Source organism: Crocodylus porosus, unplaced genomic scaffold (genome assembly GCF_001723895.1).
Source record: "Crocodylus porosus isolate Cpor-Errol unplaced genomic scaffold, CroPor_comp1, whole genome shotgun sequence".
NCBI classification, from domain to species: Eukaryota; Metazoa; Chordata; order Crocodylia; family Crocodylidae; genus Crocodylus; species Crocodylus porosus.
Window position 1 is genome coordinate 13,628,331 of NW_017728916.1, and position 27,131 is coordinate 13,655,461.

General features: G+C 39.4%; 1 protein-coding gene and 1 long non-coding RNA gene across 3 annotated transcripts in view; both read right to left on the reverse strand.

Moving 5' to 3' along the window:
• Positions 1 to 3,548, reverse strand: part of LOC109311036 — a 13,947-nt gene extending 10,399 nt beyond the window's left edge. Inside the window, exon 1 of the long non-coding RNA XR_002101377.1 lies at positions 3,538 to 3,548. This is a non-coding gene — a long non-coding RNA (uncharacterized LOC109311036). The remainder of the gene's footprint in view (positions 1 to 3,537) is intronic.
• The window catches only part of DIAPH2 (diaphanous related formin 2), a 686,654-nt gene that overhangs the window by 142,334 nt on the left and 517,189 nt on the right, over positions 1 to 27,131 (reverse strand). For both annotated transcript variants that reach the window (XM_019536467.1, XM_019536466.1), the window contains one exon: positions 18,982 to 19,077. In XM_019536467.1, coding sequence (XP_019392012.1) covers positions 18,982 to 19,077 — 96 coding nt within the window. The remainder of the gene's footprint in view (positions 1 to 18,981; positions 19,078 to 27,131) is intronic.

Sequence of the window (27,131 nt, forward strand, 5' to 3'; positions counted from 1 at the left end):
AACCCTGATTAGTGGGTTGTTCTGTTTTGTTTTTTTGACTGACAGGCCTAGCTAGAGAGAAAAAAAGGGGTAGGCCCACAGCAGCCTAGACCCCAACATAAAGAGGAATTTACAAATACCATCTGAGAGGCTTTGGATGCAGAGTAGGAGAGGAATGGAGCTGCAGATAGTGCCCCCTGGCATCGGGGCAGAAAATGGGCTGCCTCCCGCTTAATTACATCATTAATTAATACTAACAAGACATGGCAGATGAGAAGGCGGGCGGTTAGCCCAGAAACAGGTGGACGGGCCACAGTAAAATCGGCCCCGAGAAGGCCCCCTGTTACACCATCATATGAACAAAAATCCTTTGTTATGCATTTAATGTGGCTTCTATTAATTTGGTGGCTGTAGATGCAAACACATCCACAGTTTTAAGCTGCAGTCTAATGCCAACACTTTGCCTAAGCTGTGTTTTCTGTCCTAAAAGTATTACACATGACATTCAAATAGATATTCAGAATTAAAGACAAACCTTCATGACTTCAGAAGCTTCATGGTGGCAAATCATCTCTCTGAAAGCTAAGATAACATTTGGATTCCATAGCTCTCTTAGGAACCTGCATAATCTTACATTGAGCTTCAAAACACCTTTCAGTAAGAACTATGACAGTAAACTGTAATGCCTAGAAGCAATTCATAATGTATTCTGAACCTCCCTGATGCAAACAATCATGTTACATAACATGCTTTACAGATGCTGTGGGGTATTTTATTCTGCTCTCAAAACTTTTGTGTAATTCTTAAAATTATTAATGGGTAAAATGTGTATATTCAATGAAAGAGCACACTGTATGTGGAGGTCTCAACAGAATGAGTCTCATTGCTTTTGACTCTTGATTCAGAGAAATAAGACAGTACAGACATTTATACTTTTTAACAAGGTTGATAAATATGTTCAGATACTTCTACAAAGTAAGCTTTATAGACAACATTTTTCAGGTTTCATTGAAACATGGATTTCCTAATATTTATATTAATAAAGACAGGTAGTACATAGCTCTTCTTGACTATTTAGAAAACTAGTAATAAATTAATATGTGGACTTTGGATGAACTCAGAAGTAGCCATTACTAAGAAACATTTATATAGCAACATGTTTTGGGACTCTTCATCACATATTTTCCTTTACGTAGATTAAATTATTACTCTCATTAAGAACAAAAATGGAAATAAAGTTTTAAAAATTAAAATTATACTAGAAGTGTACCCAGAAAGCAGCAGAATAATACTGTACAAAATAGTACTAGGTGTTGCTATGTCTGCTATATCTGCCTAATACTTTGTATTTTATCAAAGGTGTTGTAAAGCTATAGATAGTACTTGATATTGTGTCAATCACTTGCAGTAGGATGACAGAGCATCTTTGGAAAACAATAGACTTTCAGCAAGACAGAGCTTTCTCCAATGGGAGATGAGCAGTATTGTTAGAAGTAGGTACAATAAGATTTACATAATGGCACAGAGGTTATTTCTAATTTGCATACTCCTTGCTTCTCTATCTGTGTGTCTTCTAAATACTCAAAACTGTGAAGGGTACCACAGCTACCTAACTCCCTAAGAATAAAATAGAAGCTGATTAGAAGCACAAGTCGTTCTGGTTTAAGAACTCTACTGGTTTAATGCTGCCTTACAGGCTTCAATTTTAGTTCTTTTTTTTAATTTCACTGTCTTTATGAATGACATCTGTCTCACAAGCAAAGTAAAATCTCTACATATTGTAGCAGTTGTTTATATGTTAGTTCACTGAGATATATTATTTAGTTTTATTATTTTAATTTAAAAAATCATAACATAAAATGTATATGTTGTAAAAACAGATTATGGAACAAATATCTGTTTTTTAAATTGCTTTGGAACTGTTTATGGAGCTCTGTGGCCTCAAGCAATTAATAAAACTAGACTTGAATGCCATTATAAATAAACTTTCCTTAAATAATACATATTTATATTTATCAGTAAAAAACAAAGTTTTGGCAGGGAAAGCAGGTCAAATATAGCATACTCTGAGCTCTCTATACAACAAATAATGATAGATATACTTATTAGCTTAATTAACAAAATCACTTGTGTTAGAATGCATATTCTCATCAAAATATAATGGACAAAAATAGTTCACTATGTCTACTTCTGAATGGATTGGGTTTTAGCTGTTTGAAGTAAACAGTGGTCAACTATCTAGAAATATAACTTGTTGATATATTTTTTAACAGGTGGATAAATGTGCATTGGGTATTAATTCTAAACTTCACTATGTCTATCATGAAAAGGTTGATGTTTCAGTAAATTATGATTTATTTTTCCTAGGTTACAGAACTGTGAGCGATTCATCCACAAAAATATAAATTTGGGTCACTTTTTTAAACGTACATCGAATTTATTTTTTAATTTAAGAGTCTCCATGCATAATCTGAAAATTTTTCCAAGGCCATTAAAAAGCAGTAATATTCTATGTCTGTATTTCATTTTATCCTATTGAAGTTTAACAAGTGGTGGCAGTTTACATCAAAGGTTCAAATTAAGTGTAAAAATTGAGCACGGCTGGTTTAATTTTTCTCTCTCAAGCACACCTCTAAAATGGAAACAGTAATGACAACATAGTAGATTTCCTCAACTAAATAAATGCATAGGACAATTCTTAAATCATGTCTAGTGTTTATCTCATTGATGTGCTGCAAGCTGACATGAGCTGCGTAGAGACATTCAGGCAGTGTACAGGGAGCTTAGATCACTTTAGGCCACTCAATCTAGCTTAGTTCACCCAGGTGCAGACCTTACACTAATTAGGTTGATCTATGTGCAAACTGTACAGAAGTCCATGACAGTTAAATGCTCTAAAAATGGCTAACCCAATCTAAGTTAAGTGTACCACTGAGGTAGTCTAACTTAGCTTGGGCCTGGCAACACCTATCTAACTGAACTTCTATACAGTTCACAGTACCACCCCAGGGCTGGAAAAACCCAGCTGCTGGCCCCAGCCCCAGGGCTGTGCTTTTCCTACTTTCTCCCTGGCACTGGGCTTGTTTTAGCACCCCAGCCCCTCCCCCAGACACATAACACCCCCCAACCCCATGGAACAGTCATTATATCAAACAGTCATTATATCAAGCCTTTGTTCATCTATTTTTAAACTGTTACAAGATAGCATCTTAAAAAGATCTAGTTTACAGTCACACGCAAAGCATAATGACACAACAAGTTTAGGAGCATACAGCTTGTATGTTATTCATAAAATATTTGAAAAAATTCAGTTTATCAAAGAATTTTTAGGAATTGCAGTGGAAATGAAGGGTCTGCTGTCTTTTTCCTTCCACCGGCTGATGAAGAAAAGATTATTTGGATACATGTTTAATCATAATGCATTCTATTAATATCTAGCTACTAAAATCTAGCATTTGCATGTTTTATAAAATGGAAGATAGGGAAAAATTGTGGTTTCAGACAAACAATATTTTCCCCCAAACCCATAATTTATCTACCTTTACATTTCACGTATACACACTTATCTAGGTGTATGGAAATGATATATATTTAATGTATCTTTACTTGGGATTGCTATCCTGGGGAAAATAAATAGGAATATTTATTTTAATAATTGAAAAATAATTCTATGATGAATTTCTTTTTCAACAGAATAATGAAAAATATTTCACCATTATACAATTTGAAGTCCTTACTCAGGTAAAACTCCATCTGGAAGCCAATGGGATGCATTCTAGTTAAAACTTGGGATGATATTTTTGCTCTTTAAAACAAAAATACAGCAAAAGCAAAGCTCAGTTTTGAAAAACTTCTACCAAGGTCATCCAAGTGGGCAAAAGTTGACATTTTTAAACTATTGCTGTCCTATTCTGTATATTTCTCTAGAAAATGTAAAATATTAACTAGCATGCTATACAGAATGTGGCACTACTAGCAAACCAAGTCATTTTCTACATTTTTTCCTGCTATTTGTAATTTGGGTAAATACATGTTGCCATGTTAAAAAGCCCCAGCAGGCAAAAAACCAGTCTCTCTTCCTAGTGAAAAAATTATGTCATGTTACATCTGGATTTCAGAAGTCTTTGGTTTCAAAGAAAACAAATTTTTCACAGGGACTAATAGTGTTTTTGTCCTTCAAGGGTGACACTTCCAATCCAGTGAATCTTACAGTGCTTAACACTTTATGGAATATACAGACACTCAAAAAGCCCAAGGTGATTTTCTATGAGCAGTTTAGATTGGTAGTGAATAAAATACACATTCTTGCTTTGGAGAAATGGGAAGGGAGGCAAATCTTAGACCATGCTGCCATTTTAAATGAGTGTGTGTTCTGAACTTCTATTCTGTTACAAGTACAGACCAGTTTCCAATCACTTATACTGGTAAAAGTATAATGTCTGTACCTGGCTTTTTGGTAAGCTGTCCACTCTAATGAAAAAAGTGGATTAAAATTACAATTAAAAATTGAGCCACCAAAGCAGCTTCAGAAATGGTGTCTTGAGGTGGGCTTTGGCTTTTTGGACCATGACCCATACTTCAGGACAAGAGACATGCTCGGGTGGGATGGGCGCCACCTCTCTCCCAAACGTAAGCATGTGTTCTTTTTCAGGTTGGCTGACTTCCTGGGGTGGGCTTTAAACCAGGTTGATTGGGGGAAGGGGAAGATGTGGATGGAGGGAGCCACGGAACACCGAACCAAGAGCCGCCCACAAGAAGAGCCCAGCTCAGACAGGCAACGAGCACAAAAAATACCCAGGTAACAGACAGGGGCCCAGATAGTCCTGGGATAAGGGGGGTAGTGCAGACACTTCCAGGAGGTCTTAAATGTCTCTACACTAATGCTCGTAGCATGGGGAACAAACAGGAGGAACTTGCCCTCCTGCTAGCTAACACTAACCTGGGGCTCACTGAAACTAGGTGGGATCCAGCGCATGACTTGGCAGTAAACATCAAGGGCTACAGGCTGTACAGGACAGATAGAACAGGGAGGAAGGGGGTGTGGCGCTCTACATCAAAGAGCAATACACATTCTTAACAAACAGCACTGGGTCAGAGGAGGGGCAGACTGAAGTACTCTGGGTCTGTATACAAGGGGGTCAGGGGAAAAGGGACTTATTGGTAGGGGTTTACCACAGGCCACCCAACCAGGGGGAAGATCTGGACCGGGAATTCTCAGGTCATCTCGCGGAGGTAGTTGAGTCAAGGGATGTGGTCATAGTGGGTAAACTAAACTACCCAGACATCTGCTGGGAAGAGCAGTCAGCCAGATCTGACCGCTCATGTAGGTTCCTAGCCGAGTTACAGGACCTCCATCTAACCCAGGAGGTGCACAGTCCCACCAGGGGAAATGCCTTGTTGGACCTGAACCTGGCCATGGGCAATGACCTGGTGAGTGGACTGCAGGTTCTAGGCCACTTGGGTGATGGTGATCATCACCTACTGGAATTCACCATCCAGCGCTGGGTGTCAAAGGCCTGCAGCAAGGCAACAGCCCTAGACTTCAGGAGGGCGGATTTCAATGAGGTAAGGTGACTAGTTGGGGAGGCACTGAGGTCCCAAGGAGGAGGGGGTTTGGGAGTCCAGGAAGAGTAGTTGTTCCTTAAGGAGACGATCCTCTAAGCCCAAAGGGTGACAATCCCAACACAATTCAATGGGGGAAAGAGTGCTCAAAAGCCCCCATAGCTCACCAAAAGCATCCTGGAATGTCTCAAAGCTAAAAAGGAGGCGTACACCCAATGGAAGGGAGGGGCCATCACTAAGGAGAATCATAGCTCTATTGCTCAAGACTGTAGGGGGGCTGTTAGGAAGGCTAAGGTGGAGATGGAACTGGGAACAACGACCTAGATCAAGGATAGCAAGAAGTCCTTTTTTAAATACATAGGGGTAAAAAAAAGGTACCGGGTAACATAGGGCCTTGGCAGGATACGCTTGGAAATCTGATGGTCACACCAGACAACAAAGCTAACCTCTTTAACAATTTCTTTGCCTCCATCTTTTTGAGCAGGGACCAGGGCATCCACCCACTGGCATCCCCGACGGACCCAGGGGAGGCGATGCCAGGCCCAGGGTCAGTGAGGACCTAGTCAGGGAACTTCTGGTGGGACTAGATGTGTTCATATCAGTAGGTCCTGATGATCTTCACCTCAGAGTGCTGAGGGAATTAGCAGAGGTCACTGCAGGACCCCTGGCACAGCTTTATGAGCACTCATGGTGCTCTAGCGATGTGCCCGAGGACTGGAAAAGGGCCAGTGTGGTCCCTGTTTTTCAAAAAAGGGAGGAAGGAGGACCTAGGAAACAACAGGCCCATTAGTCTTACCTCAGTCCTGGGGAAGCTCTTTGAGAAAATTATCCAGGAGCACATCTGCGAAGGACCAGCAGGGGAGATCATGCTTAGGGACAACCAACACGGGTTCATTTGAGGCAGGTCCTGTCAGACCAACCTAGTAGCCTTCTAACAACCAGGTCACAGAATCCCTGGACACAGGTGTTGCAGTGGACATAGTCTTTCTGGACTTTAGGAACGCCTTTGACACTGTCTCTCACCCCATTCTTATTAAAAAATTAGATGACTGTGGCACACAGTCATATGGGTTGCAAATTGGCTGGAGGGCCGCACCCAGAGAGTGGTGGGGCGGACAGGTCATTTTCGACCTGAAGGGATGTGGGCAGTGGGGTCACCCAGGGCTCTGTCCTTGGGCCCGAACTGTTCAACATCTTCACCAGTGACTTGGATGAGGAGGTGAAAAGCACCTTGTTCAAATTCGCAGATGACAATAAGATGTGGGGAGAAGCGGGCACGCTGGAGGACAGGGACAGACTACAACTAGATCTAGACAGGTTACAGGGGTGGGCAGATGAGAACAGGACGGGATTCAATACTGACAAGTGCAAGGTCTGATCCTCCCCCTCTATGTGCCACTGGTCAGGCCACAGTTGGAGTACTGTGCCCAGTTTTGGGCGCCACACTTCAGGAGGGATGTGGACAGCATCCAGAGGGTCCAGAGGAGGACTGCTTGCATGATCAGGTGGCAGCAAGGCAAGCCCTATGAGTGGAGACTATGGGACCTGAACCTTTTCAGCTTCCACAAGAGAAGGCTGAGAGGGCATCTGATGGCCATCTACAAACTGGCCAAGGGGGACCAGCAGGCTATGGGAGAGTCCCTGTTCCCCCAAGCAGTACTGGGAGTGACAAGCAATAACGGCCATAAATTAACCGAGAGTAGATTCAGGCTAGATATCAGGAGGCACTACTTCACAGTCAGGGCGGCTAGGATCTGGAACCAACTTCCAAAGGAAGTGGTGCTCGCTTCTACCCTGGGGGTATTCAAAAGGAGGCTGGATAATCACTTAGCTGGGGCATTTGACCCCAGCATTCTTTCCTGCCCATGGCAGGGGGTCGGACTTGATGATCTGCTCAGGTCCCTCTGACCGTACCAACTATGAAGCTACAGAGTTCTTCCTTAACATATCTCCATTTAGCAAAAGAAAAGCATTAACGTGTACATTTATTCACCTTCCTAGACATCCAAATCTGGGTCCTAACATTATAAAACCTAAGTTAAAAAAACCCAATAATGAAGTCTCCTCAACCTCCCACATGGGTCTTAGCATTGTAAAAACAGCAGTTAACTATCTTTCACCTTGCCAATGGAACAGCAGAGAGTAGCCAAGAGGTCTTGAAAATACACTGTATGTAGACACCAGATGGCAAATCTGTGATTCGTATAGAAGCTAAGAAAAATTATAGCATTCTGTTTGTGACTCATAACAATGTGAGGGGTGAAGGGAAGGATTCCTCCCTTTTATCCCTTACAGTCCAACTACCTTTCTTTTTTTTTTTTTTTTTTTAAATCACAAAGGACATTTTATATCCAGTTATAAGACTATTTTGTCTCGCACCTAAAATGCCCAATTTCTCTTTTTTAATCAGTTCATTCAATGCTTCATAAGCAAAGGCATTGGCACTTGTACTGCATCCTAGTCCTTGTAATACATACTCCTTTCTCCAATTAAATCACATTTGCTGATACAGAACAACAAATGGATACATACTTAATTGTAACATTTTCAAATCAAGTGTTAATTTTAAAAAGATAATTTATTGGGTTGTGTTGCTTTCTCAAGGGCTTCCTCAATTCCATCACCGTTATGGCTAGGAACAGACATTCAAAAAGCCTGAGCCTGAATTGCAGGTTAGTCTAACCTTGCTAGGCTAAATCACTTTGTAACTGCACAGATATCCCTGCTGGAATTAAAAAATGCCAGCACCGGCTCTAGTGGCTCAAACTACATTGCGGGGGGCGGGGTACTAAAGCAGCCCTCCCTTCCCTTCCACAGAGCTGAGCTGAGAAGGGTGTGGCCAGGCCCTAGCAGGATGCTGTGATTAGGGAGGGGTTATCTCACCCTCTGCCCTTGATAACAGAGCATTTATTAGCTCTGTTATCAGCATTTAGCACCTCAACAAAAAACAAAGCCCCACTCATTAGTTCAAGCTCTTCTTAAACAACTTTTTCCAAAGGAAAGAATGCAGGGACATTACCAGCTGAGCTGTTAATTAGCTTCAAAAAGCCCTAAGCGGACACTGTGTCATCTGCCTTGCACAGCAGTAGCTAGCATACTATATGCTGTCTATGGTCCATGCTGTGGAAGAGAGGAGGAAGGGAACTCTGCTTAAGCAGTGAGTGGTGCGAGGGGTAGGGGCAGCAAGGGGGTCACAAGGAAGTCAGCAGACCCTGATGTGCCTGCAAGTCTCTGCTAGAGCTGCAGCCAGGGAGCAGAGGGGTGGGGCCAGCTCTGTTGTAGAGCAGAGAGCCCTGCCTAGTCCAGAGAACATGCCAAGATGCTGGGGGAATCTGATTTAACTTAAAACAGCTAGGGCTCTGGGACAGACATTGCATAAACCTGTTTGACCCAAATCAGTTGAGTCTGAAACTATATTCAACCAGATTTATCTCAAACCAGTTTCAGCCATGTTCAAACTGGTTTATGTGCATTGAGGCTCGGGACAGATATTCAGCCCGCAAGGCTTACCAGGGGTGGAGTGAGAGGGGATGGAGAGAGGAACTTGTATCACAGGCCATGGCAGGCCAGTGTCTAGCCATGCCCCACCCCTGCTCTGGATACAGAGCAGAGGGGAGGAGCCAGCCCAGCTCTCTGAAGCAGAGCCCAGCCCAAAGAGTATGCTGGGAAGCTGGGGGTCTCTGATTTAACTTAAACCTACCAGGGATCTGGGACAGACATTGCATAAACTAGTTTGAGCCAAATGAGTTAAATCTGATACTACATTCAACCAGGTTTATCTCAAACTGGTTATAGGCATTTTCAAACTGGTTTATGTGCACTGAATGTCTATTCTGTTACAGGTTTAAACCAGTTTCTGATAACTTAAACTGGTTTGTGTATAAATTCTGTCCCTAGCCTATTTGTGGGTATAAATCCCTTCCTTAGTAAAATGGAGGTAACCTCCTTCTCTTTCCTGATGCTACATTTTGGCATAAATCTTGTGTTTCTGATGATAACCCATTTTGTTTTGTTGTTACACAAACACTAATTTCTTTTTTTTATTGCCAGTGTACTAGACAGTAAGAACCCTTTACACTGAAATAGTAAAGCAAGAGAAAACAAAAAACATTTTTAATTCTCCTTTATCATTTTAAAGCTGCTTGCTCTTTTGAAAGTACAAACAGAAACACTTTCCCTACCCTACATACTTCCCTCATCATTATCTCCTATTCTAGTTTGTGTTTTAGACAAATTCCAGAAAAAATCAGATAGTATCAATGCATGAGGGTTTGTAAGGGAAAAAGATAGAACGTGTTCTTTGCACTCTAGCTATATACTCCCTTAGGCACAAAAGTTAGCATCTTTGTGAAAGGGAAGAATGCAGGGACATATCATCTCTTCTGGCCCCAGTCACCTGAGAGCACCCCAACAAACCAGTCTGTATAGAAATTATAGCTCTCTGTCTCAAAGTTGTTCTGTAATTCATAGTCAACTTCGCTATTCAGAAGTGCTGGCAGGACAGCTGCTGTCACTCTTGGACTTCCCTTTTCCTGCTACACGTTAACTCAGTTAAATATTATGGGTAGATTTTGATAGTTTTGAGGGTTAATTCATAATTCCTGTTATTAAGTATTTTACCTTGTTATGTAACCAAACTAGCTCCTGTCACAATTATTCAGTTGATAAAAAGAATTGATTATGCATGGTATTAAATAGTATTATAGGGATTCACATGTTAGCAGGCAGTGCTGAAAATGTTCTTCTTCTGATGTTATTCTGTTAATGATTTTTTAAATGATAAAGCTGATCAGAAGATTAGTACTATTGCTCTAACTTAGCTTTACTCCTCTAACTTAGATCTGCTTGAGTAAACCACATGAAGCAAGTACTTGAAACAGTAAGACTGACTCTATGAGCAGCAAAATGTTGGCAGTCATTACGTCTCTCTTGCTACTATATTCTTGATTTTGATTATGTGCAGACGATAGCAGCTGGAATGTGAAATAAGACTTCATTGAGATATGGTATATATGCATAAAAAAGAAAATATCTGAAATTGCCATATTATCTGGATATTTTTTATCTTATTGTTGAGACTACTTGTTATCATGTACTTAAGTGAAATATACCACAACCACAACAGTAACAACCTACAAAATATCATTATCATCTACTTTTGTTTTTGTTAAAAAAAAAAGTTACTTGCAATCAAAGCATCTCAAGATACTACAGTGATATTAAATCTATGTCCAGTGTGGCCAAATAATAGGAAGAAGTGTAACAAAGATTCTCTTTCTCATTTACTTTTAGTTAAGGCTGGATGACAGCTACTGAGGCCAGTTGAAGATGAAATTCTTGTCCTAGAAGTCTAACTTTCAAAACAAACAAAAATATATATATGTTCTTCTTGACTTTCTAGAACAAGATGTGAATAATGTATGAAATGAAAAATTCCTTCTTAGTGCAAAGAGTACTCATCATTTACTGTATACTATATGCTAGCCAAACACAACAAAACAACCCAGAAATCCAAAGACTTACCATCTTTCTTCTACAGTACATTATTTTTCCATGCTTTTTTCTTCCCCCACCCCCATCTCTCTCTCACTGGAATTATGGGAGCATTCTTCAGAATAGCTTCAGTCAAACCCCCCAAAACTATCAAAATCCTCCCATATTCTACCCCAAAATGTACTTAACGCTCAACAGCCCGCATTTTAATACTTTTAGCAAGGTATGAAAGCCATCAAATCAAATGCCAGATGGAAGTGAGTCTGAGTCATACATTTAGGTGTCTTTCACTGATATAAGATGAACAATAGGTATCAGAGAGAGAGAGTAGCTTCCAAAGTATGTGGAAGGGTACACTTGCTCTTAAGAATCTGCTTCAATTAAGTAATGCATAAATATTTGGTGATACACCTAGTATTACTGGCTTGCTTTTTAAGGTGCAGTCCAAGTTTGACCATAATTTCTTACCTGTTGTCTGTCAAAAACACATTTGAGATCTGATAGTGCAGTTAGACAATGATGTTACATCATAACATGATGGTGCTGGGTCAAAACTGATGTCATTACTGAACAAACATGAGAAAGTTAATGTTAACTGTTACAATCTATGTGTGTGTGTGTGTGTGTGTGTGTGTGTGTGTGTGTGTACACACACACACACACACACACACACGTATACGTATGTGTGTGTGTATATATTATATGTGTGTGTGTATTTATTTATATATAGATGGGCTTAGTACATCTGTTTGCGTGTGTGTCTGTCCACAACACTCTTTAAATGTGAAATAGCTTAAAAACTGTGAGAGAGAGAGAACATTTGTGTCTTCAGAGAAATGTCTTGGCTAAACTTTATCATTTCTTTAGTGACCATGTCAGGATGATCCCAACTTCCAGAACTGGGAAGAAAGTCAGGGGAAGGGCTGTTTCTACTGAGCTCTTTCCAGGAGGGTGCCAGGAGCCTGGTATGGCTGGGAGGGCAGAGGGAGGGGCCAGCTGAGGAAAAGCAGGAGCCAGACAGAGGCGCAAGGCAGTGGATGAGCAGTGGCAGTCCTGTCCCAAGCAGGAAAGATGGCATCCAGGGGCAGTGAGGAGGAAGCCCTGGGGTGCAGGCTTGCAAGGCACGAAGCTTGCCGGCTTTTGCCCTTGCCCAGCAAGGAGGCATGCAGGCGGCGGCTGGGCAGCAGCATGGATAGTTCTGCCTCCAGCCCCCTGGACAAGAGTAAGTGCAGGAAGAGATTCATATCTTCAAATGTTCAGCTTATTTTATTTAAGTTTTATAATTTTTATTTATTTAATAAATTTAAAAATTTAAATCTGTTTGTTTTTGTTATTTGAAATTAATTCTCCATTCTTGACAGGCAATTTGCTACTATTACAACATTTTTTGCTGCAGCAGCTAAAGGCTCAACCATCTAGGTATTATCAAACCAACAACAGAAGATTACTGAAGCTCTAATAAGCAAATGGAAAAACAGGTATATATTATGGCCTTTTCGAATTTTTATTTTATTTTCTTATTTCACTAGGAAAACAGTTTTGCCTTATTAGGAACTACTGGATTCATTCAAAAAGGCAAGTGTATTCACTTCTGCTGAAAATTCTCTGCTTTAATTCAGGGAATTACATTTGGGCTGGCACAACAGTAAGATGACAACTAGTTAACATTAGGGATGTCAGCTGACACAATGGCACTCAGATTTAAAAGCAAGATTTAATTTTACAGAAAAGTTGATTTTAACCAAAAAAGTTATATTTTTTAAATATCCACTCATTTTTCATCACTCATGAATGATAAGTCACCTTATAAGGCAAATACATATTCCGGGATAAATATATCCTACAACTTTCCTTAGATATGCAAATAATGTATATAAAATGAAAAATAAAAAACCATAACTAAGCTTTCCTCATGAAGCTGAACTCCTACTTGACTGAGAGACAAAAATTAACATGTATTGAGCAACTCTGTTGAGTCCTTTATTGACCCCAAGTAGAAGTATCAGCAGATGTTCTAAGAATCATCCTTCTCACTTGCATACAAATATTGTGCATCTATGTCACTTGTTGCTTAGCTGGAGGTTTGTAAATAAGGGATAGGAGCCATTGCCAAAGAATGTATCTGGATTTTTGTCTCAGAGTTCTCTTGCAACATAGTCTTTGCTTATGCTAGATTTTACTCCATTTCCTATATTAAGAGTCAGAATACTGAATTCATGCTCTCACAGTAATCAAATGGAATTGAATGTATTTCTTGCTGTCCTGCAGAGATCTCCATTATGAAATATGCATTGGAGCTGATTACACCTAGAGAAAAGCAGAGTGACTGAAATTTCTATACAGAACAACATCAGCTCTTGCTTAGAACAATTTTGCATATAAATAAGGCATAAAATGGTCTGTACTCAAATTGTTTTCTCCTTGTTGACAAAGAATGTCATCAGCTTCACAGTACCTTGTTGTAATGCATACCTAGATCAGATTAATCAGTCAGTCAATCATGGTGCTTACACAGAACTGCCCAAAGTGAGCATCTGATTGTCTTTATCAAGTAAAATAATAAAGGACATTTTAAAAAGAGTCAGTATCAAGCAAATAAGGTTTGAGATTAGTTTTGAAGAGATCCAGAAGTTAATGGAAAATAAAGAGGAAGGAAATTTTCAGAGCAGTTGCAAAATGAGCAAGACCAAGAACTATATTCAATGGGTTTGACTATTGACATGAAAAACTATTAACACTACTTCACAGACACAATGAAGGACATGTATTTGCCTGACCAGTCTGGTGCAAAAAGTAAGATTATAAAGAAATTGGATAATAAGAAACAACTATCACTAGGACACATTATCCAAATACACTGCAGATTATATACTTGTGAAGCTTATTCCCTTGGCAGGGGTGAGGGGTTAGGAGAGGGGATGGATGGAGGGAGGTGATGAAATATCTTTTTAAGGCTCTGCCCTTCTATTTAAAAAAAAAAAGCATTGTAATTATTTTACACAGACTCATTAAGTAAAGTAAGTGAAAAATATTTTAGGATAGAACAGTCAAAATCTAAACGACTATCCATGCAAAACCAAAACATGTATAATTTAAAAACAGGGTGGAGGAGTACAAAATTTCTAGTCTACCTTTGAATAATACTATGCTTGAACAAAGACTGGAATTATTCTTACATAAAATCCATGGGGTACTTAATGGACTACTATGAAATGAAAGATGCTATAAAGAAGTGATTGTGAGGTCAAAGGAAAATTGCAGAATTGGTTTGGAGTGAGTTTGAGAAAAGTGAGACAAATGTCCTAGGCTCCAAGAGGTCCACACTAAAAACTAGACATATGTTTTTGTACCTCAGAAATACCTCAAATCAAGTATTAAATGGCCAATGTAATTACTTTATGTGAGGAAATAAATTGTGCTATATATACCATTCCCATCTGCTATTTATTCTTTAATTCACCACATTAGCTTAAAGTAGATAATGTGATGATTTAAGTTAATTTACCCACTCTTTCCCTAGAAGACAATGTAGTTCTCATGAAAGGTGTCAGTTTAAACAACAACAGCAGGGAAAGAGCCAGAACAGGCAAAGAGACTAAACGTGCAGAAGTAGAGCTCCATGCTATGGCAGGAATACTGCTTTTGCCATCTGGGCGCTTGTTTAGATTTAGCTTGTGTATTTCTTCTGCCTAACTGACTTATTCAGTGTAGACATAGTCTTAGATTACATATATTTCCTTCCTTTGTTTCTTCCATTTCATAAAATTTATCAATACTTTTTTGGTTACTTTTTTTTTTGTACTTGGCACTCTCTACATATGAAGGTAAAGGTGTGATTGGATCTAATGCATGATCCATATAATCACGTCCATGGCAGGAGGCATGCTTGTGAAATCACACATTAGATCCAATCACGCCATATTGCTGGCTGCAGGGGGAACCCAATCCTGGGCTGCCTCTGCACTGAAGAAGCAGGCACTCATGGCCTAGAGCCCCCTTTACTGAAGGGGTTCCCAGCCACAGGGGCCATGCACAGGCAGGGACAACAGACCCTGCAGTTGATGGTGCTCCCAGTCCCAGCTGCACCTACATGTATTTGGGACTGAAAACCTCACAGCTGATGAAGGTCTTGGCCCTGGATAAGCCTCGCATGTAGCAGAACTAGAAGCCCTGTCAGTTGCAGGACTCTCAGTCCCCACTGTGGGTAAGGAGCTGGACCAAGAGCCTTGTGTGGGCTGAGGATTTCACATCCTGCCCACTTGCCCCCCCCCCAAGGATTGGGGATCACAGCAGCTATGATCCCTAGGGGTCGGGGTTTTCATGCTGAGCAAGGTTCATCCCTGTGCAGGGCTCCCAGGTGTGAGGTAGATGCTGCTACGCATGCAAATTAAAGCTTGATAGCAACCAGCTAAAGGTAAGTACACATTTTGAGGTCTAATTTTATAGATGATTGAAGCTTTTTAACTGGGTGATAGCTATTTTGCATGTGTAGCTGGTCTTAAGGTGACCAGTTAATTGCACAATACCTGTAACTTGTGGAGGGAGTCTTTGTTCCAGTTTTCACTACCCCTCCTAAAAACTACATGATCTAACTATCCACAAAATGCTAAATGCAGTTGCACTACAGCTACATATTGATTGACAAGCAGTTAGACAGATACTGTTTATGGTGGTGGCGTGCAACTACACTAAGGAAAGTATGGGAAGGGAACAGAGCAGGGTGAAGTTCTGCTACCATCTCTCTGTGTAGCTCTATCGGCATTCTCTTTCTCTTCCTACACATCTCCTTGCTCCCTCACTGAAGGGGCACTATTCAGTTTTAAGAAAACAGCTTGGTGCTCTCATACTGTCACAAGTCACAATTTAACTTAAACACCTCTATAAGGTAAAGTAACTCAATTCCTTTCCTACTTTCTCACAGGAAGCATAAATCATATTTTATCATTGGAAAAAGCCGGGACATATAAAGAGGGAACAATACATGATAACATGATAAAATAGGATTGATTGAAAGTAAGTAGATGAACTAAATTTGTGAAAAATTTTGTCTGTTACAAAATTAAATATGCACCTCCCCTGGTCTTCCCAAGGCCACCCTACTTAAGTTTCAGACCTCTAGCTGTTGCACAATTCTACTACTTTCAGGGTTATCCCAGGGTTTCAGTCCACTATGTATAAAAGCAAATTACTTGACTAGGTCTGACTTATGTCTGATCTTACAGGTCTCTTCTATCTGGGGAAATGAGTGTGGTAAATAGTAACTAAACTTAAAAAAAAAGAAATATCTCTAAAACAACAGCCCAGACTATACACATGTCCACCTTTGCCCTGTGGTTTGCTCTAGCTCTAGGAATATCCAGCTTAGACTCCTCACAAAGAATCACATTCTGTCTGTCTTGAAAGACAACTCAGCTTGTCTAGACAGACCACTTCTAACAAATGATACCCCCAACCAAGAAAAGGAAACAGGTTTTTAAAACTGCTCTTTACTTGTGACAAAATAAGCCTTGTAACTAGCAGAATCCATACTTCTTTGTTTCAAGTGTATGTTTGAGTTGTCCTATTCCTGAAAACATTGTTTCATATTCATACACAGAACCCACTCAAAAGTAAAGTCACACACTAAATATTTCATTCTTCCTAAATATTTCTTTTCACTATATGACCAGCATATTCAGCATGTGCATAAGCTATTACCCAGCAGTACTCATAACATTATCTGGTCAAACAAACTTAAGAAAAAAAATACACACAAAACTTCATAAAATCTAATCTGAGATAAACATTTTAGAGAAAGTTCTGTGATACCAAAAAGACAGTTAGCAAGAATGCTCAATGACAATGACAGTACAGTCTCACATTATGTCACTAGAACCTAGAGCATGTATGTTTGAAAATTCAATTGTCACCTAGTAACTTATATATAATATTAGCAAAAGACAAAATGAATGAGCATTTGGCTATTCAAAAGGTTATACTGATACTGCCTAAGGTTTTAATGTATTTAATTGTAACAACCGATTGCCAATAATGGCAGAATTAGTAAAAATCTCTACATGTTACGTTTACATTCACACTGATTTTTTTTTCTCTACATCATTAAGATGAAAGAAATCACTTTGCTTTGGATAAGAATACACTTGTGGCTCCCGTTTCTGACCCCTCAACTCTTCCACCATGCTACTAGTCAACTTGAAAGCATAAAGTAACATCAAGGAAAGGACACTTGAAGCAGCCTTTTTTCTATAGGTTGAGAAGTCAGGTGAAAGCAATCCCAGTTACTAAGAGAGACATGGTTGTCAATACTCAGATTTACTATTCTAACAAAGTTTCCTGTAAAGTTATGACATAATGGACTTATGAATTAAAATAAACTTGCAAAAAATGAAAACAAAACATATTTTGTTCCATTTTTAAAAATATAACAACATAAAATTACCTTCTTTGGTATACTCATTACTTTTTTGAATATGGGTCTGGCAACAGGAATATTTTCTGAATGGAAGAATAATACTGGAAATGACACTTCAGCTGAAAGGGTGTGTATTATTATTTCACTATTCTTCCTTAGGATTAAGTATGGGACAAATTGCAAATGTGGCAAGTCAAAATTATGTCCTATCAATTTGATTTTTTTAGGATGGGGAAAGGTGGCACAGTTTGCCTTTACCATTTTCCTACATGGAATCTACGCTGAAATCAAAATAGTATGCATTTTTTTCTGATAGTTCAAAGAGAACGAGATACAGAACAATACTAACATTCTTAGGTTCACAGGTAAAGCTTGTCTTATATCACCCATCAGAGAGGGCTGAGAAGTGATCTTGTGGGCATTTACAAATTCATAGTGGAGGGGGGCAGCCAGGAATAGAAGATGCTTTGTTTACCAGGGCACCCCTTGGGATAACTAGGAACAAGAGCCACAAACTGACAGAGACCAGATTCAAGTTAGACATCAGGAAGAACTTATTTATGGTAAGAGCTGCCAGAATCTGGAATGGGCTCCCAAGAGATCTGATGCTGTCTTCTACCTTGGAGGTCTTTAAGAGGAGCCTAGATAAGCACCTGGTTGGGGTCATCTGACCTCAGCACTCTTTCCTGCCCAGGGCAGGGGGGCCCAATGCTAAAAGTTCACCTGGGGCCGCCAGAAGTCTAGGTACGGTGCTGCCAAACCATGTACTTTTATGGATTAATAAGCTTTGCTACAAGGTTAACTTCCACCAGCAGCACCATTCTTTTAAATCCTAAGCATGGATCTAACTCAATGGTTTGATTTTTATATGTAGTTTTCAAGTTTGATTTATTAAAATACCATTGTTGCCATGAGATGTTCAAAATGAAAAAACAATGAAATCTAATATATGTTGCCATGAGCTTTAATAAGTGGTAGTTGTGCAGAAAAAACAATTTAAATATTTTATGTATCTGACAAATTGTGTGCACTTGGTTACTTAGTAGCATGAAGCTTTGGTTAATTTATTCCCCATAAACAGTATAGCTTTCAACCCAACTTGTACAAGTTAAGTCACACCAGAAAAATACAAATTGGCCACGTGTATCAGTCCTCTTGTATGAGAAGGTACTGTGACATTTTTAGGGCAAATCACAACAAATAAATTATTTATACTGATATAATTATAAGAGAGAAAACAAAAAATACAAGTGTGTATAAAAAGAAAAAAAATCAACTGTTGTATTAAACACAGTAGGAGGCCTTGTTCTTTTTTTTTTTTTCCCACAGTCTACAGCTATCTGAAGACACAGTTACCCAGATAAAACTTGTGATCACACAGCTATAACCTGCTGAGATTTCACACTAGAACTGAAAGACCAACTTTCAATGAAAGCTGTTAAAAGCCTTTGCAAGGTACTTTTTTCCCTTGCTTTGAACACTAGATTATTTCTTCTTTGTAATTCATAACCAAAAGTTTCTAGAAAATGTCTTACCCTGACATCTTGGTGTTCGTTTCCTACGATCCCTGAAAGCTGCTCCTGACTGCAGGGCTTCGAGCAGATTATCCATCACTCCCATCTCATCACCCTCTGGGAATACGATGAAAAGTAAAATTAAATCTCAGTGCAATTAAAGTGAAGCTACTGGAGAAATAGGAAAGCAAAACTTTTCATATTTCTACTTTTACATTTATTTTCATGAATTTAACATTGTTCTCCGTGGTCTTTCAAACAAGAGATTCCTAGAATAAAAATGCTTTCACCAAAGGACAATGGCATGATATATTTCATTAGTCATTAGTAAGGAGAGTCCCATTTCCGCAAGGGTCTTGCTCCTATTTGTTCGTATTCAGAGATGGTTTTAAATGAACAACAAATAACCTACGAATTCCTTCAATGTCTAAGAAACATTTATGTGAATTCCAGCCTCTTTTCACTGGATGGCCATCCTACCAGCTAGTTAGTTCAGTTGGTAAACATAATACAATTTATAGAATATCAAAGTAAATGACTGTATAAACCTAGACGTCGATTAAAGTGGCAGTGAATTGCTACCAAACTACCATGTTTTAACATGAGAGGCAAGAACACATAGGCCAAGTAAACACATTACACTTTTACTGGTATAAGTAGAAGACAGTCTTTACCTCTAACTGAAGAAAAGTTCAGCACACACAGATTGGTTTAAAAATGGCAGAATCCAGCCTGTTCTGTTAGTGGCATAGCTTAGATTGATAGCTAACAGAAAACTTAGCTTGATTCTGCCCCATAGTTTTTGAATATCTGTACCTAGCCATGGGTTTTTCTCTAATGAGGAGTTTCCTAAAGTTTATCCTCCTTCCCCTGGTTTTGGCTGCTTTAATTTGCTATTGAATTAGCTGGAAGGCTGAAAGATTTAGGCAATTACCCTTTGGGGTAGGAAACTAGGTATGTATTGCAAGCTTTCTTTTTTTTTTTTTTTTTACTTCAGCAACACGGAGAATAGTTTTCAAGGGGCATCCACAGCGTAACTGCTGGAGTAGTATATGAGTGTGGCACAATTAGCAGGGTAGTGGTCCATATTTCTAGCAATTTGCACACACTGAGGACCCATTTTGCTATTAGCTACTGTCACAGATAGCCCCGGGAAAGTGCTTGCTTGGGACTTCTACAACCTGTGAAATCCAGACCAGGAGTACCTTCTAGAGAAGATGGGGGACAACCCGACTCCTTTCAATTCTGAGACTGCAGCCTTTGGGTCTGTGACCTTTCCTGGCTATTTGTGGCCATGCCTCAGGGAGTTGCTTCCAATTGAGACCTCTGCCAAAGGAGGGATACTTCAAAAGGGTAAGGAGTACACCCCCAAATTCCAAGCAGCAAAACAGATCCTCTTCAAAGAAAGGCATTTAGTTACGGGGGGAAAGGGGATGGGGGTGGGACGGGAAAGGCAATAGATCAAGACCTTGTTCCCTCCAAAGGGTTCAGAAGTCCTGAGCATTCCAAGATAAGCTCAGCTGTTCTCTCTCCAATCAGCATGGTCCAAGCATCCCAAAGTAGCCTGAATGCTTCCTTGCTTCAGATTGCCATGCTCTAAGGGAATGCTTGTGGTGTTGATATTCCTCACTTTCCTGGATACCTCCTGGATGTCATCCCCAAGCCCACCCTGTTCTCTTAAATTCTTTGATGCCTGGCTTTTCTGGTATATAGGACAAGCAACTCAGGCTTCACTGTCTGTTTCCCTCCTCCCATATAAGTATGTTAGAAAACTAAGACATGTAACATTATTTCAGCACAAACAGTTTTAAATTAGAAACATTACAATGAAGTTGTCGTCTGTCATACCTAACCTCGATATGGAGAATTTGATTGCAGGGCCATATCCACAATTGTGATGGTAGTACAATGCCATCTCTAGGATTAGTTTTGTGACTAATACTTGATGCCTGGAATAACCTGGGTCCTGCTTGGCAGCTTGGAGTGTGATCTAACCCACTCTAATTGTAAATAGCAGTTTAAAGACTCATAAAATACAACTTTATCTTAACAGCATACCTAATTCCATAAATGTCAAGGACAAGACCACTAAGCAAATACAGCTACAGTGAACTAGACAAGGATCCCATCTTTATAAAGTTTGGTTGCCTACCAGAACTTATTGATTTCTGGAACTGTTCAGAGTAGGGGTTTGGGCTCACTTTCACTTGGACCAGTTTTTATATTACATTTTTAGCCAAGGTTTAATAAACGTTATATTTCAAAATATGGGTGCAGTTTTTTTAAATTAAAGACTTACAATAGAACACATCTTTTTATTTACTGATTTTATTTTATCATTCTTGGCTCATTGTAAGTGCCTGCAGGTATTATAATGTGAGAATAAATACATATAACATTATGATAAGTAATTCACAAATTAGAATAACTGATATTATCTGTAGTCTGTGTGATCTCACTTAGAGTCAAGGTGTCTTTTTGCAACTGGTCATCAAAACTGAAGAAGAAGCTAAAGACACTGATGTTTTTGCATAATATTTTCAACAAGCTTTTCAATAGTTTTCTGACCAGTGTGTCCAATAGGCCATCAATATTTTCTGGTATTTTAATCATAGATCTGTTTACAGTAAATATACAGTTTTGGCAGCAAGCTACTTTTCTAAGTTTACACTTTAATGTATTACAGATGTACTCTGTACACCATGTCTGTTTTAAGAGACTAATTATGGACCTTATAATTCAGATAGCACTTACTGTTGAATGAAAGTGACATTCAATATCAAAACAAATAAAAGTTTCTCTTGAACAGATGCTGTCCAGTAACTGAAGCTGCCAGTAAACATATTATTAACTGGCATTTAATTGTATTCAGACAATATAGCAACTACATAATAAAATCCAATAGCTCTGGTTGGTACATTTAATCAAGGAAATAGAGCTTAGCTTCTAAACTTGTTGTTGTATGCTGCATTCCACTACAGCACATGTCCAACACACCCCAATTCTGCTAGTTTACTGATATCACTACAATTTGCATGACACAGGGTATGCCTTCATGAGACACTGACTGTGCAGCAAACAAATAATATACTGCGCAATAGTGCGCCACAGCACTGATGGTGCTACTACGCTACTGCACAGTATTATTAAGCTAACACACAGGAGAGTCACTTAAAAAACATTTGTTGGCACTATTGTACAGTAACTCTGGTTACTGTGCCCTAGCACCTCATGTAGATGATGGAATATGCTATCCTGTGGTTTCTGACTGTACACATCAATGTTGTACTTAGAGGATAATTACTATAATATAAACTTAAAAGTAACCAAATGAATATCTTCAAGTCATATATTGACAAAAAGAGGTTATTGAGGGAATATATTACATCATAATTTAGCTACTGATCACTTAGTTAACAGATGAGATGTTTAACTCATGATTGTACCAGAATGACTTCTGAAATCCCACACTATTACCTAGTATTATTAGCAGAAGGCAGACCAGATACCTAGAATTTTCACCGAATCATATCATATAGTCCAAAAGTCTGAGCTAAGTCATCACATTATGATTTTTTTGTGAAATGAAGAATATTGCTGTTTTAAAAGTGTTCTGATAAAGTCAATGGAACTATAAATTACCCCTTCAGAGAAAGATGCAGTTTCTTTGTACGGAAAGCTTAAAAAAGAATTCATGACATAGCCTGTTGAAGATGAACAATAGAACCCAGGCAGGTTGTTCCACTGACCTCCACATGCTGATAGGAAGGGTCTTGTTACACACTGTACTTTGAGCAGCTCAAATGTTGATTTGTGTTAGTGCTAGCTCCATTTTGGAGCAGTTATACCTTGGCTAGGGACAGAAATTAAACATAAACTGGTTTAAGTAATCAGAAACAATTTAAACCTGTCACGGAACATAAGTTCAGTACACAAACTGCTTTCAAAATGGCTGAAACTGGTCTAAGATAAACCTGGCTGAATGTAGTATCAGACTTAATTGATTTGGACCAAACTGGTTTATGAAACTTCTGTCCCAGACCCTTTCCTGGTTCAAATTAAATCACCCAGCATCCCAGCATGCTTTCCAACCTTGGGCGGGGCTGTGCTGTCTGCTCCAGCAGAGAAGGGTTGGTGGGGGAGAGAGAGGAAGAAAGGAGGGAAGGCAGGGTCTGTCCCCCAACCCTCTCCCAGGCAAACCCTGGTTGGGGTTGCCTAGAAGTAGGAAGAGTCCTCCTGCTGTGGGCCTGGACTACACATCCCAGAGACCTCAAGGGGCAGCAGGAACAGGAAGCGAACACATAGCCCAGGCTGGCTGTGTGCCAGAGATCTGTGCTCTAGTGCCCCCTGGCTTCTGGTGAGATGCTGCTGCAGGCATATGGCTACATTTTCTGAATAAAAAGTAAACGTGTATCTGTTAGAAATATTATTAAAAATGCATTATCAATAGTGTTGTTAGAACAGCACAGCTGCTAGCTCTCCCTGTCTCCCTGGTGGAAGAGGGGGGTTGGAGATTGAAGGAAAAAAAAGGCTCCTAAGGGCTCTTTGTATTAAGGTATCACTCTCTCTTTGTTCTGCAAATTTACTATCTCTTTGTTACACTAAATCACACTTCCTTTCATGCCCCCTACATTTCTCAGGGTAGATAAGAATAATTGCTATCTTGTCCTTGAGTTTGAACTTTTTGTAACCTAAAGTACTTTCTGAGCAAGCGCAATTAACTAATACATATAAGCCTATCCGCCCCGCATACTTAAGTAGTTAATTATAATACACATGCGATGTATGACGTAACGTCATTTCATATATGTTTGTATGAACCGGAAATGAGTTGTAAGAGTTCCTGCTTCTGTACACGTGCTCAGGAGAGAGGGGATAAAAGCCTGCTGGGGAATGTTCCCCGCGGGCAGAGAGAGTTTGGTCTTTTGTCTTCTCTCTCTGACCCTATTTGCAAATATATAGCTTTTGTATCACCAACAATGTATGCCTGAAGGATCATTAATATTCATGAGCCTCCAAAGAAACGAACCGTGATTTTTACATCATATCTGGGGGGGTTTTTCAGTTTAATCTCTGCAGTTTAGATTAACCTGCAAAAACCGAACAGATTCAGTCTCAGGCTTTTTGACCATTTGAGTTTAGTCCCTCTCTTGTGTAAGTTATAGGCGGGCGGAAGGTTATGCATTTATCTGATTTCTGAGCATATAATATGGAGGCTATCTGAGGCTTTCCACTGATTAAATTCATTAAATGTTTCCTTCTACTGATGTGAACTTGTACATTTAATCACAATAAAATATATTGTTTAACAAAGCAAATAATTGTCTTATCAAATCCAGTATCATTGAGAAACTATCTGAGAAACATGTAGAATGCATTTTCTTCATGTACCTCAACTGAATCATAGAAAGTTAGGGTTGGAAGAAACCTCAGGAGGTCATCTAGCCCAACCCCCTGGCTCAAAGCAGGACCATCCCCAACTAGATCATTCCAGCAAAAGTTTTATCTAGCTAGGTCTTAAAAACCTCCAAAGATGGAGATTTCCACCACTTCTCTGTGTAACCTGTTCTAGTATTTTACTACCCTCCTAGTGAGAAAATTCTTCCTAATATCTAATGTAAATGTCCCATGCTGCAACCTGAGATCATTGCTCCTTGTTCTGTCATCTGCTACCACTGAGAACAGTCCAGCTCCATCCTCTTTGGAACCTCCCTTCAGGTACTTGAAGACTGCTATTAAATTTCCCTCAGTCTTCTTTCTCCAGACTAAATGAGCCCAGTTCCCTCAGCCTATCCTCATATGTCATGTTCCCCAACCCCCTCACCATTTTTGTTGCCCTCCGCTAGACTCTTCAATTGGTCCACAACCTTTCTGTAGTGGGGGGGCCTCAAAACTGAACACAGTAAGATGTGGCCTCACCACTGCTGAACAGAGGGGAATAATCACTTCCCTTGACCTGCTGTCAATGCTCCTACCAATGCAGCCCAGTATCCTGTTAGCTTTCCTGGCAACAAGGGCAACTGGTGGCTCATATTCAGCTTCTTGTCCACTGTAACCCCCAGGTCCTTTTCTGCAGAGCTGCTGCCCAACCAGTCAGCCCCCAGACTGTACTGGTGCATGGGATTGTTCCGTCCTAAGTGCACGGTTTTCCACTTGTCCTTGTTAAACCTCATGAGATGTTTTGGCCCAATCCTCCAATTTACCTTAAGTCAAACATTACAATGAATCAGTTAAATTCTCATACAACTAACTAGCTATTTACAGCTGATTTGAAATGGTCTTCTAGAGAGTGAAGCTAATCTTATATTGAAAAAAAAAGTTAAAAGAAAAAAAACCCTATCTGTCTGGAAATGTTTGGATCCATAGCCTTCTAATTGCACAGAATTTTTCCTAAACTCAGGTTGTTCTTCCTCATAGTTGGCTCCTGACAAATGTTGGCTTGAGATGGAATGACAATATTAACACTTTATTTCTTGCCCTTGTTTTATTATATAGTTATATTAAAAAGTAACATTTACTTAGACGTTTTTATACCACTTCCATCAGCTGTGAACAGTGTTCTTATATATAACTTCTTTACCATTTTTTCTTAAAATGAAATATTAAGAATAAAATCTAAGGATTAAATGTGTACAGTATTTTCACAAACAATTTCTGTTACAGCTATAGAAACTCTCTCTCTCTGAACACAACTCAATATAAGTTTTCAAATTTTAAATGTAATCTTTCTAATGCAACATCTTCTAGTCCATACCTGCAACACATCACATGTCAAGAAGCAAGGCACTCTGGATTGCTGCATGCCTCATGGTAGCTTGTAGTTTATCAGAATTTGGATAAGAACAGTACAAATAGTTACTGTACATCAGAGGTTATGTGCACAAGGCACATCAGATTTTTATACCTACATGAATAGATTTTTAAACCTACACAAATAACTATATGAATCTGACACTTAATCCATCTCAGGAACAGAACAAAGAGATTAAGGTATCTTCACTTTTTACAGTAATCATTTATTGAAACTGCCAGCATTTGCATTACATTGCAGCTGTTTCTGCAGTACATTTAAGAGTTCTATACCTTAGGAAAAAAAAAAATGTATTTTGGCATAGTCCATGTACTGCTAAATTAACCTAGATGAATGTGTTGTAAAGGTAAAAAACAGACGTCTGATGAATCTGGGGATGATAAAATATATGTTTATTTAGTACATTTGCCTCAGAGCAACTACAATCCTTCACACACTTGTGAATCTATTCTCTCTGTTTTCGATGGAAAACGCTTATCAAATAACAATTTCTGGGTCTCATCAAAAGGGGAAAAGAACATGAATATGAAGAATAACACCTTTGTATTACTTTATTCAGTGGGGGTACTAAATACTCCTTAGATAACATTTAGCACTCGCAGCATTAATATTGTATTTACTTTATCATTTCCATGACAAATATCATCAATTAGACCTCATATAAACATCAACACTTAATCCAAAAATACATTTTCTTTTTAAAATCCACTTGCAGTTAGTACTGCAGGAGCAGCAATGACCACTGCAGCTGAGCCTGGAAAATAGTTTTTACAGCAAGTACCCATGTTCTGTTTCTCTTAAAACAGCACTTTCAAATGTTAAATGTTCCATGTTTAGTCTTTCCATGGGGCTTTTAAAATTGTTCTTACATTGAAAAGAAAGAAGTGGTAGGAGAACATGTTGGGTGAAGACACAAGTTAGCAGTCTGTTTTGGAAATAAATCAAGTAAATTATGAAAAGGAGATATAAGCCTGAGAATCACCACTGAATTAGGATGGGCCTTAGGTTTGTCAGTGTGGCAATGACTGGCCAGTGTCAACTTTGAATGCAAAGGGCTAGGGACAAACATTCAAAAAGCCTGAGCCTGAATTGATTCAATCTTTGAATGTCTGTCTAACTTGCCTAGGTTGCACCGGTTTGCAACTGCACAGCCATTCTTTCCAGACTGAGGAAAATCAGACACATGCCTGCAGTGGCTCAGGCTAGAAACTGGGGAGTGCTAGAGCAGCCCTCCCCTTCCCTTCCATAGTAAGCCTGGTGGGGGTGTGACCAGATGCTGGCATGTCCTAGGCTTTTCCATGCTTGCTGCTCAAAGGGCAGAAGTGTTGCCAGACCCTAGCCCCTGGCTAGGACTCTAAAG